Source organism: Apus apus, chromosome 23, assembly GCF_020740795.1.
Source record: "Apus apus isolate bApuApu2 chromosome 23, bApuApu2.pri.cur, whole genome shotgun sequence".
Classification (NCBI taxonomy): Eukaryota; Metazoa; Chordata; class Aves; order Apodiformes; family Apodidae; genus Apus; species Apus apus.
The window spans coordinates 4,713,981-4,726,630 of record NC_067304.1 but is presented as its reverse complement, the minus strand read 5'-3'; the positions used below and the strand labels follow the sequence as shown (position 1 = coordinate 4,726,630).

The following is a 12,650-nucleotide window of genomic DNA, read 5'->3' as shown; positions in this document are numbered from 1 at the left end:
CTGTCCTGCCTCAGGCTCGTCCCTCTGCCTGGTCCTCACAGACTGGTGTCCATCTGCCCAACGTGTATCCCCACCGAGCCTGGGGGTGGTTATTCCCCAAGGACACCTTTTTCCTCCAAGCAGCTCCTCATGTGGGGAGCAGCACGCTGAGGCCCAGCACCCTCAGCCTCGCAACAGACCTTCCGGCACGGCCTGAAGCAATCACCCACACGGATGAATGAACGGGACGTTATTGCTTGCTGATGCGGGTACCAGACACAGTTCAGCACAGCGCCTTAGAGACAAGAAACACGCCATTTCACAGAGGGGACGGAGCGAGAACCAAACCTCCCCGCCCGCCGCCATCTCAGCCCTGCTGAGGCGCCGAACTGCAGCTCCCAGCAGCCCCGGCGGGGGGGCGGGCTCAGGCCTCCCATTGGCTGCGCTCCGGGGCGGGCGGGCAGCGATTGGCTGGCGGGTCAGATTGGCGGGCCCGTGACGGCCGCAGCGGGGCGCGGGCCGCAGTCCGCCGGGATGGCGGCGGGGCGGCGGGCGGGCTGCGCCGCGGGGCTGGCGGGGCTGGTCCTGCTGGCCCTGCTGGCCGCCCTGCTGCTCCGCGCCTACCTCCCCCGCGCCCCGGCCATCCCGCGCCTGTGGGCGCGGCGCGGCGGTACCGCCGCCTTCAGCGCCGGCGAGAGGCTGGAGCTCAAGGAGGTGCTGCGAGGTGAGGGGGCCCGACGGGCCGCCCTGGCCGCACCCGCCCTCCCGGGCCTCCCCGGGCGCCAGCAGCCGCGGTGTCCCCCTCAGCCCCGGCACGGGGGGTGCTGCCGGCCCCTGCTTCCCCGGCGTGGCGGCGGGGGCGGCCCGAGCTCGCTGTGGGGCCGGGCAGGCCCGCTCCGCAGGGCGAGGCTGGCCCCAGGGCTGGGGCGCGGGTGGGAGCGGGGCGGCCGTGACGGGCAGGTTCTCAGGTGCTTTCCCCTCGGAGGAAGCCGGTTGTTGATTCTCCCCAGACCAGCTTTCTCCCCGTGTTGATTTTCTTCAGTGTTTTCCTCTCGGGCAGAACGCTCCAGGCACCTTGTGACTGCATCTGCCAGGCAGGTCTTTGTCCACTTCGCATAAATCACTGATAAATCATGGTCGGATTCTTTTTTTTCTTTTTTTTTTTTTTTTTTCTGTCTTGCTGGCTGAAATCTTGCACAGCACCTCACTGCAGGCAGCCTGTCCGAAACGAGTCAGGGTGTGTTTGTGCTCTTTGACAGTCTTGTGCAGAAGACTTGGAGGATATTTAGAGCTCATGAGGGTTGGCAGTTTGCAGGAAACCACAATCTGGCATAAAGTGATAGTCCTTGACTTCTCAAGTAGGGGTTGGGTTCTGTAAATCTCCTGTGTTCCTGGTTTGTAAGGTTTGTTGCTTAGCAAATTTTGTTTACATACTTTTTTAATGGGGAAATACAGGGATGCAAAAGAGATTTATTGTGGTATTTTTTATTGAATAGCACAGCTTTTAAAAGAATCTGTAACCTCACTTGACAGATGCTCTTAGGAAAGGCAGCTGGGATTGGGGCTAAGTTATACCCATATTCTGCATGACAGTGACTCAGTGTTTTTGTCTGTCTCTGTTTAAGTGCCAGAGCAGACTAGAAGGAGCAGCAAAAGACCTGTCTGCTTAGGTATGTTTAAGGTTGGAGCAGTATGAAAGGAGGTGCTGCAACAGTCTTTCCACTGCAGCCTGACTTGCTGTTGAACCTTGAACTGCCAGCTAAGCTGCCTGCCAGAATAGTTTATGACTGTGACCAATCAGTTCACCCCAGCAAAATGCAACTGCTTCAGGACAAGGGCATTTCTGGTAACATTGTTCAGTGCTGTAGGATGAAAAATGAGTTCAAATACCTAGAGAAATACCTTGGCTGAGACTGGAAGGCAGCACAGGTGTGCTGCATGTGCACAGCTCACCTGAAGTGCACCAGTTGTGTTTTGATGTGGCAGCTCTCGCTATCCTGTGAAATAATCCTTAAAGCCTGGAATTATTTAATGTGAGGGTGGTGAGACATTGGCTGTGGCTGCTCCATCTCTGGAAGTGTGGAAGGGCAGGTTGGATGGGGCTTGCAGCAACCTGGTCTGGTGGGAGGTGTCCCTGCCTAGGGAGTGGGACTGGATGAGCTTTAAGTCCCTTCCAACCCAAACCATTCCATGGGTCTATGAAAATATTCGGGAACATGAGTACTACCCCCCCTGCCCTTTTGAAATGCAGTTCAAGTGTTGTTTGATTTCAGTGTCAAATTATTTCTGGTTTGTATTTCATTGAAGGTGCAATTAAAATCCCAACTGTTTCCATATCTCCAAAGGACTTGAATACAACCGCCATGGCAGAATTTGGGAATTACATGCAGGAAGGTACTAAACTTTAATTCTTAGCAATCTCTGCTGCTCAATTAAATTTTCTAAACAAATTGAAGGGAGTGTCTATGGTTCTTCAATATAATTTTGTGTGAGGATGGTGAGTCCCTGGCCCAGGCTGCCCAGGGAAGCTGTGGCTGCCCCATCCCTGGCAGTGTTGAAGGGCAGGTTGGATGGGGCTTGGAGCAGCCTGGGCTGGTGGGAGGTGTCCCTGCCCATGCAGGGGGTTGGGACTAGATGATCTTTAAGGTCCCTTCCAACTCAAATCAGTCTGGGATTCTATCCTATGATACAGATTTTTATTTTGTTTTCCCACAAGAAAGAAAGGACTGGCAAAAATATGGGATACACATGTCACCCCTGCAGCAGGGTGCTTTGGTGTAGCAGTGGCCAAAGCTGGAACAGAGAAGGTTCAAATGTCTTTTTGGAATGGTGGTTTTTGGTCCCTGAGATGGTTAAATAACCTTGCCATTTAAAAAAAAAAACAAACAAAAAACAAACACAACAAGAGGAAGGCTACCCCTGCTTCAGCTTGCTTCTTGGCAGTCCCATCATTGCTGCCTGCAACTGATGAGCAGCAGTTCCTGGTTTTGCTTCAGGAAGTGTTAAACCCAAAGTGAGATGGATTGGTGGCAGTGTGGGAGCCAAGCTGCACATCTCCTTCCTTGAAGCAGAGTTGTTGTGCTCAGGCTGATGTGCAGTGCTCTCCTTGAGGCTAAGTAAGTGACTGCTCTGGAGTGTGTGATGATAAACTTGGACGTTATCATTAATTTTCCTTTTTCACCTGTTTTTAATTTTTTTCCTCGCAGTCTTCCCGGCTGTATTTTCTTCAAAGTTCATTCAACATGAAATTGTTGGGAAATACAGCCACCTCTTTACTGTTCAGGGCTCTAACCCTGAACTGATGCCCTATATGCTGCTTGCACACATGGATGTTGTGCCTGCCTCCCCGGAGGGCTGGGATTTCCCTCCTTTCTCAGCTGCAGAGCATGAAGGTTTCATCTATGGACGAGGAGCTCTGGATAACAAAAACTCTGCCATAGTACGTCGGCTTGGTAATTCACACCAGAGAGATACAAAGCCTGAAAAAGACAGATTGGAGGAGTCTGTTCTCTTGAAATTTAATCTATTATCTCTCTTACCCCTCTCTAAATGCAGGTTGTTAAATTCCTAAGCCCTGCAGTTTTCTCCCAGCTTTTCCTAGAGATGAGGTGAAAACGGAAAGCAGAGTTAAATCTCTTAAGAGGTTCAAAAAAAAACATTCACAAATTGAACTGGTTAAATACCATATTTAAATTTTATGTCAAATGCTGTGTTTGAAATCAGGGATGGACCTTTTTCCCTGATGTCATATGGGCATTCAAAGCCAAACATGATGCTTTGAAAAAGCTTGAGTTTCAAAATAAACTATGCTTATTTAATATTATAGTCAAATAACCTTATATCTTATCTGGTCTGTGGCAGAACAAAGAGCTGTTGTACTAAGTACACTTGGGAGGAATCAAGTACAAAAAAGGTTGATCTGTGAAGGATTTCTCATTTGGGAAAAGATAGATGGAAAAATTAATAAGGAATATAGTCCTTTGTGACTTGCAAGGGTTACTTCCATGACAGCCTTGTATTTAAATTTAAATAGATGTTTAGCAGAGCAGTAACACAGATGCTGTGGCTGCTTATTGTGACACAGGCCACACTCCTAGAAAATTGCAGGTTGTTTAATCATCAATTTCAAAGCCTTGCAACTTTAAACTTTACTTTGCTGCTTCCTTCTACTAAGAACTGCACAACTACCTCCACAAACAGGCAGTAAAAATCAACAGTGTGAGGCCAAACACATGCTGACAAGGTAGAAGTTCTATAATTTCTGCTGAAATGTACGAAATTAACTAGCTCAAATTGGAAAAAAACACGAGATGGAAAAATACAGCAAATGGTAGATTTAGTTTCTCATTCTTCAGATTAAGCTGCTCATTTCTGCCAGTCTGAGCACTTCTTGTCCAAGCCATGCTGCTCATGAAAAAAAAATGGATTTGGTGGCTCCAGTCAAGCAAACTGTGTGTGTAGTGCAGAGACTTTGAAGGAACAGTGGATTCCTTGGATAATTCTAACTCTGTCCTGCCTGCTGTGCAGTTTGTCACCGAATGCAGCAGGAACAAGCCTGCAGTGTGTGTTGTGTGTGGACACTGACACTGTGCAGCACCCTCAGGCACTATTGACCAAGACTATTGCAGTGTGTTTTCCAGAGAATATGAGTATCACCAGTAGGAGCTGTAGAAATAAAGACTCAACTGTGAACAGGACAAAGTCTCCTTTAGGGCTGTGAATATTTCTTTTACATTGCATTGCATTCTTTTACATTTATTCTCCTCCCTAACACAAAACACATTCTGCTTGTTGGGTTTTTTTTTGTTCTGCAGGGTATTCTGCAAGCTCTAGAATTTTTGCTGAGAAGAAATTACAGACCCCAGAGATCTTTCTATGTTGGCATTGGACATGATGAGGAGGTATTTTCTTTCATTTCCTCAGAGCAACTACTTGTTTGCATTGTTCATGTGTGCAACAAGACTTAATTTTTAAATGTTGTTAAGCTGGAAACTCTTTCCTGTTTGTTTTTTTTTTGTGATGTGGGTAGATACTGCATCAGGCAGGTGGTCATAGTTACATATTGATTGTTTGGCTTCAGGTGACGTTGACAAAGGGTTTGGTGTGATGAGGAAAAAGGAAAGAGAAAATAACACAGTGGGGTGTTAGTTTAAATTCTTTTCTGCATGGCAGGTGCAGCAGGAGTCACGTTTTGGAGTAGGTCTAGGACATGAAAAGCTGCCTTGAGCTTTACATGGTTGTTCCAAATGAGCAGGAAGGGCTAAGAAGAATGTTGCACATCTGTTGGGGTGTGTGGGCACCAGTGAACAGGACAGAGTGGATGAGATGGGTTTGTTTATTCATTGTTGAAAAAGAAAGACACAGAATTGTTCATAGTGAAAACTAATACCTCTTTAAAGTGACTAACTCATCTGTGGAGCTTACAGCTCTGAGACCTTGCCGTGTCCAAGAAGTAACAGGATTCAAAGTAACATTCAGTGACTCCTGAATGTGAATGTTCCTCAGTGTGGGTATAAACTGCTCAGCTACCAGGCTGTTAAAGATCTCCAATGAATTTTGCTCAAAATAATCTTTTATTGACCTTTTATTGATTTTTATTGGCTGCTCTAGAGCTGTTCACTGGGAGATTCCTTGCATTCTTTGCATTGTAGCAGTGATCACTGTCAACAGCAAGATGTTTTCCAGTATTCTTCCCAGTGGTTTGCCTTATCCTGACCAGCTCCCCTGGCTGGGTTCCCACAGGTGTCTGGTTGGAAGGGAGGGATGCAGATTGCAGCTCTGCTGGAAGCCAGAGGAGTCAAACTCTCCTTCTTACTCGATGAGGGAAGTGCAATACTAGATGGCATCATTGCAGGAGTGAAGAAGCCAGTAGCTGTGTAAGTAAAAGAAACAGAATTGTCCATGAGGAAGGTGATCCATTTTCAGTAGTTAATTTGTGAGAAATGACCTGGCTAATGTCAACAAGTATGTTTTTAAGGCACGTGGCAGCCTTGGCATTGCTAAGACTAGAGCAGTGGCACAAAGTGCAAGCAAAGGACCTTCAGCCTTGGCTTGTTCTCCATTACAGCTGTGCTGACAGCAGCAGAATGTTCCACTTAGCCAGTGCAAGTGTGTTAGTTGTGTGCTGCAGAATCTGCTCACTGGAGAAGCAGCCAGGACATTAAAAGACTGTGTTAAGGATTTGTTGTTGCTGTTTCTTTGGTGTTTTTAGTTTGGTTTTTTTTGTGATACTAAAAATACACAGTTGTTCTTTTTACTTACAGTCTGTGGGTGTGTTTCGAGTTGCATTAATAATTTATTTATTTATCTATTAGAATTGCTATCACAGAAAAGGGCTCAATAACACTGAACTTCACTGTGGAAAAAGAGCCAGGACATTCATCCTTTCCTCCTAAGGAGACAAGTATTGGCATTCTTGCAGCAGCAATGGCCAGGTGAGAGCTTCCCTGTCATCTCATGTTGAAGAGAGTCAAGCAGACTCCTAAAGTCACTGTTATGTGACTTTATTTTCTCATATTTGTATTCGGAGTGTTTTGCAAATTCTTATATACTTGAAGCTGAAGTTTTTGTCACTTGCTCTGAAGGGGAGAAATGCAATTCCCAGCAAAGGGACAGTTGCCACATGGCTGGAGTGTCTTCACTTCAGCTGTTCCTAGTATCGATTCCTTACAACGAAGACAACTGGTGCATCCTGATGTCTGTCATAATTCCATAATTCACTCTGCAGCAGTAGAGATTGCTTTGTTTGGATTGCAGGATTTCCCTGGAATGTGTCCTTGCACATACCTGCTGCTTCCAGCTGGCCACTGTCCAAGCCAATAAATGTGGTGTAAAGTCAGGATGGGACTGGGTGAATCAACTCATTACATGGCTGTGGAGATAGCAAATAGCTCATTAATATGTATTTGAGACAAGATGTACAGCTATGGTGGAATTTGATGTGATACTTTTCTAGATTTCCATATATTCTTGATCAGAGTGAAGCTTTGGGGTTTTTCCAGCTGTCCTCGAAAGCCAATCTCTGCAGGTGTCAGGAATGCTAAGGAATCTGTCATGGAGATTTACTTACAGGGAGAGAAGAATGTGTGATTTCAGCTCAGATAGATATATACATTGTAGAAATTAAATTCCTGGAGCAGCAATAGCCAGAGGTTTTTCTAAGTTTCCCGTGTTGATTTGTTGTGCCTCAGACTGGAGCAGAATCCCTTGCGCAACCTGTTTGGCCACGGGCCAGAACTCATGACTATGGAGCACCTTGCGTCAGAGGTGAGGGAAGAACTGTTATTTCATTCTTAAATTTTCATTTTAATATCTGAAGAGTAGCTCAGCATATTAATTTAGAGCACAGTTATGTAGTTCCTGGAAAGGAGAAGACTTCAGCTGCCCTTTCTCCCAGAGAATTGTTGCTGCTGGAATAGTTTCAGCCATACCTTGGTGACTCCACTGTCTTCCTGAAAACCAGAAACCTTCTGATTTGTGGTTTTATTTATTCCATTTAGTTCAGCTTTCCTCTCAATCTCATCATGAGCAACCTGTGGCTGTTTTCACCTGTTGTCAGCAGGTAAGAAAATAGATCCTTGGTGAACATTGCCAGCCTCTCACCCTTAAAAGGTGAAGACCACTGGCCAGTTCTGGTCTTCCCAGGAAATCTGCTGTACCATTTCATAGTTTAGACAATATCAGTGCTTTACTGTTAATAACCACTTTGTTAATTTAATAGGCCACCATTCAGCTTATTTCCTAAGTGATCGTGGTGCTTATTTTTTCTTGATACTAAACTTCTTTCAATTTTTTCCTTTTTTTCCCTTTTTTTGGAAGAGTCCTGGCCTGGAAACCTTCCACCAATGCCTTGATTCGAACTACTACAGCAGTCACAATGTTTAATGCAGGAATCAAGGTATTTCATTGTGATGTTTCTCTGTGTAGTGCAATGAGACAACTAGGACATATCCATTCCATCTCTTTATATCCAGTTATAACATCAGGGCCCTGGTTTAAGAAGCACAACAAAGAGTTTTCAGTGTCATCATACAAAGTATCAATTACAGTATTTGAAACTAAGTCACTTTCCAGCCCTGGTGGGTTCTTGTGTTTGTGATTCGAGTAGGGTCAGTGTGCACCTTGGACTGAGAGATAACAGGTTCTGGCTGATACAGACGGATCTTGCCCTGATAAGGAGGTGTAGCTGTCCAAAAGTATTGTAGCCCTGGAAAACAAACATGCTGTTCAGTCTGACCCTGAAGAAGTCTGTTACTGAAAAGCATCACTGGGCAAGAAAACCAAGTTAGAGTGGCTGAACAGTGACACTGAGTGGCCAGGAGAGAAGTGACACCCTGGCTTGTTTTTTTTTCCTGGAGATTATACGTTTTTTGTTTAACAAAATTATAAATATTCAGTCAGCAGAAAAGAAGAGTGAGGTGTCCTCAGCAACATAATTTGTTAAGTGACTTATATGTGCCATGTTTGGAGAGAAGTAGTATGACCATGATGTAAAAATATTATTTAAAAATACAACAAACTTTCAGGATTTTTAGTATAAAGTTTCTGAAAGGAGAGGGCTGATCTCAAGAGGAGAACTTCTGTATAACAGCTAACTTCATTTGTGCTGGGTTGATGAATATCTTGTAGTGTAATTATCTGCATAATACCTGAGATTTGCAGTATTTCAATGCAGAGCACAGGAAGAGATCCCACACTTGATGTTAGTGGAAACAGGGTGAACCTGGAGTTGTTTGAGCAGATTCTGAGTTCACAGTTGACATTTTAATCTGTTAGTAACTTCCTTTTTAAGTCTCGGTTCTTCTTTTTTTCCTAGACAAATGTCATCCCATCTTCTGCAAAAGCAACCGTCAACTTTCGGATCCACTCTGCAGAGAAGGCTGCTGAGGTACCTGCTGTGCCCCCAGATGTGGGGCTGCCCCTCAGCCCTGGCTGGGCATAGTGGCCCTTGGCCATTTGTGGCAGCAGATCTGGGAAGATTTGGGAAATGCTCCTTATGGAAGCTGTCAGAAACACAGCTTATCTCATGTCTTTTTCCCTCTGAGATGGGTGGCAAAGTGCTGTGTTTGCTGTGGCTTCTCAACGTGGAGCAGAGCAAATGTGGAAACGTCCCTTGCAGAGACATGGAGTTACATCTTTTGATTATTTAATCACTGTGTTTTAGGTGCTAGAGGTAGTGAGAAACATTATTGCTGATGACAGAGTGAAGATTGATGTAGTAGAGGCCTTTGACCCGCTCCCCATCAGTCCTTGGGATCACCAGACGTTCGGGGTCCATATTTTTCAAAGAACCATCCTGGATACTTTCCCAGATGTTGACAGTGTAGTCCCAGGTAACAACAAGCACATGATGATTATTGTTTCCTCTCCAGCTTCCACCCTGCTTTTTTTTTCTCCATCCCTAATATTGACTTGTTTCCATTTTCTGTGTATTTCTCCACCCCAGCTGTTAACTACTGGAAACAGCTGTTTTTTCCTCTTTTTATTCCATTCCCTCTTTAGCCTTTAAAAGTTTTAATGTTTTTTAGCAGTGGAAGTAAAAAAAGCAAACAGGAAACTGACAGAAACAATGAGCCTTGAATTTGACTCTCTGCACATACAAAGGAGTTTTTTTCAGGGAAGAAAGGAATTGTGAGGGAGAGTAGGGAGGTCTTCTTGCTTTAGCTCTTCTTTTATTGTTTTCATAGCTGGCAAAGGCTATTCCTGCTTTTCTGTATTGTTCCTTATGATCACAGATCCTTCCTAGTCCTGTTTGTTGGGCTGCAGCTTGAAGTTTAAACTTCTGTGGAGGCTGAGTGCCATGGCTGCTGTCAGAGGGATGGAGTTGGATGTTCAGCTCCTCCTGTGCATGAAGGAGGGAATGTTCTTCCAGGATGTACCAACAAACTTCTCCCAGCACTGCTGCTCTTGGTGTAGTTAGGGGCTGTATAGAACTGTTATCAGGTGCCTTTCCTTTTTCCTGGGAAAAGTGTGGGTGATTAAATTGCTGCTGTCACGCAGCGTAACCCTGAGGCTTGTTTTCCAGGCACGTGCATTGGGAACACAGACAGCAGGCACTTCACCAACGTCACCAATGCCATTTATCGCTTCAACCCGCTGCTCCTGAAGCCAGATGATCTTCCCAGGTACCATGTTCTGCCTGCCTGTGGGCAGCTGTTTGGAGTGGGGACTGGGGAAAGAGAAGATCGATAGGCAGGAGGAGGAAACCCAGCCTTGTGTACCTTGGTGTGGTGGTGGTGTTTCCTCACCTTCTGTTAGGCTACCCATTTCCTGCAGATTTGGGTTCTGCACAAACAGGGGATGGAAATGGCACTGGGGGAGTGTTCTTCCTTACTTCAGATGGAGAAGGAGACCTCAGGTGTCCCATGTGGTAGTACACCAATGCTGGGAAGCAGACTGGATCCTTTATATAGTGCCACAGTGTGTAAGGTGGTGTCCTGGTAGTTGGCCTTGTTGAAGAGATCCATGTTTGGACTCGTGCCACTCTGAATTAATTAGCTCCTTAAAGCTGGCAGTTAGGTGTCCTGGATTAAAGTGATAACAAAATCATCATGCAAGGGGTTGTTTGCTTCTTTAGCATGTACTCGATCGGCATTTTGTTGAGGTGCAGGTGATACAGGACTAGAGTGTTCTTGTAGCTGTATAGAACAGTGACATAAATGGCCAAGAAATGGGCAGAGAGCTGGAACACTGATTTTTCTTTTCCACTTACACCACGGGCTTGGTTGTGCTCTGAGCCTTAGAGTCTGTCCATGTGGTTGGCCTCAGGAGCAGAGGTTGCAGTGACAGTGCAGTATTTTGTGTATGTGGCTGTTTCTTTGTGTGTTGCTCTATGAAGTGAAGGGGAAAGCAGGGGGCTGGGTGTGTGCAGCTGGGTCACAAATGCACACTGGACTGAAAAACATTATTCTTTTTCTCCCAGGATCCATGGGTTGAATGAGAGAATCTCAGTTGAGAATTATGAGAAACAGGTTGAGTTCCTCTTTCAGCTGATTAAGAACTGTGACACTGACAGGCTCCCCAAGCCTCACGCCAACTCCCACGAGCTGTGAGAAACACCTGAGAAGAGCAGCTACCAAGGTGGACTCTGGGGTGGCAGGGTCTGGGCTGTAAGATGCAGTTGTGTGTCATGTGTTGAATTACATCTGGAGCCTGGTTTTTGCATGTTGTGCTTTACATACAGATGGCAAAACTGCTGGTTGCTGCTTTAGGCAAAGCTTCTGTTTGGCAGAGAGTGATAAGCACCTGGAGAAAACACAACAAATAACTCTGATTTCTGTTCCTTCCTGGTCTGATGTGCAGCCATTAATCTGACTGTATTCATTTGTTCAGCACTTTCCTTAAGCCTCTGAAGTGGGTAGGCACTTAAAAATCTAAGCTATCAGCAGCAGTCACTCTTCTATCAGTAGAAAAGTGAATCCTCCTGTGTGTACTTCCTTTGTCACAAATTACATGTCTGTCAAAAACTCACCTGAAGGGTTTGTGACATAGTGCAGGGTCCATATAGTTGGTAGTTACACTCAAGAGTTTGTTGCCCTGCTGCTCAGTGGGGGCTTTTTCCCCAGCTGATGCCCTCAGCTAGAACCACAGCTCTTGCCCCCAGTGCCAGTGTTGACTTGATACTGCCAAGTTCTCCCATGCATGCACTGATCTCTGACTCCATTTTAAAATACTGAGCTCCAGAAGTTCTAGGTGTGTTGTTTCAGAGCTGCTAAAAGCTTTTCTTCCTGTCTTTTCAGTGACTGCTTTTTTTTTCTGTCTTTGTTGGGGTCCAGGATATGTTGTGCAGCTGGGTTCCAGAATAAGGATTGCAGCTTTAAATAAGACACTAAATCAGTATTGTCTGCTCATATATATCCTCTTTTCACTGAATCATTTTCTGTAGTGAATGCTTCTCTTTTGTTCCTCTGAGAACTTGATTGTGAGAGATGGTGAAGCCCTTCAGCTTGTTCCAGCTTGGTGGGAGCAGAACCTGTGTCCCTTCCCTGCCAACACAAGCAGGTCTCACTTCACTGCAGCGTGGCTGTGGACTCAGCTCTTTGGGAATCCTGTTGTAGATGGGTTATTGATGTTGGCTCTGTTTCATCCTGCAGCTCTTGCACTAGCATGTCTGCCTTTGAGAGCACTGAAGGGTCAAGCATTCTTTTGGCCTTGGTAGTCTCTTGAGTTGGGCTTGATGTTATTAATGAGACACAGAGAGAATGAAGAACCTGTTGTCAGCCCAGGTCCTGGCTGAAAGCTGCTGTGTTGTACTGATGTGTGGGCTCTGCTGCCTCTCCTGCTGCATTGCTGCAGAGATCTGAGTCTGAATTATACACTGGAAGGGTTGGTTGTTTTGCTCTACATTCATATTGTAAAATGTCCTGAAATGTACAGGAGATCTGCTAAGATGTATAATGAAAAAGTGATGGAGCTGTGACTCCTTTTCTTTCCGTTCACCACTCTATTTATTTGCAGTCTGATCTTATCACTGTGGCCCATGGGCTATAACTGTATCAATCTACTACATAATTGAAACCAGATCAGCATTTTCATCTAATAAAATAAGGAATGCAGATTCTTTTCTGATTATTATTTAGTCTTTTTATGTAACTGTATAATTGCAGTGAAGTCATTTCCACACCTGATTATACACCAGAGCAAGCCATAAAGTTTCCATCAAAACAAATCCA

At 45.3% G+C, this 12,650-nt stretch overlaps 1 protein-coding gene across 2 annotated transcripts; it reads left to right on the top strand.

Annotated features, from left to right (window-relative positions):
- Positions 1–504: 504 nt before the first annotated feature.
- PM20D1 (peptidase M20 domain containing 1) lies at positions 505–12,535 on the top strand. 2 transcript variants are annotated; one of them, XM_051639026.1, is made up of 14 exons: positions 642–703; positions 969–1,073; positions 2,287–2,373; positions 3,186–3,418; positions 4,794–4,880; positions 5,722–5,855; positions 6,294–6,413; positions 7,170–7,245; positions 7,479–7,540; positions 7,798–7,876; positions 8,795–8,866; positions 9,143–9,311; positions 10,004–10,103; positions 10,901–12,535. In XM_051639026.1, exons 3-14 carry the CDS (start codon positions 2,343–2,345, stop codon positions 11,028–11,030), a joined length of 1,293 nt encoding a protein of 430 aa, XP_051494986.1. In that variant the 5' UTR covers positions 642–703; positions 969–1,073; positions 2,287–2,342; the 3' UTR covers positions 11,031–12,535. The 2 variants fall into 2 exon arrangements, with proteins under 2 accessions (XP_051494985.1, XP_051494986.1); XM_051639025.1 differs by lacking the exon at positions 969–1,073 and having other exon boundaries at positions 505–703.
- The last annotated feature ends 115 nt before the right edge of the window (positions 12,536–12,650 follow it).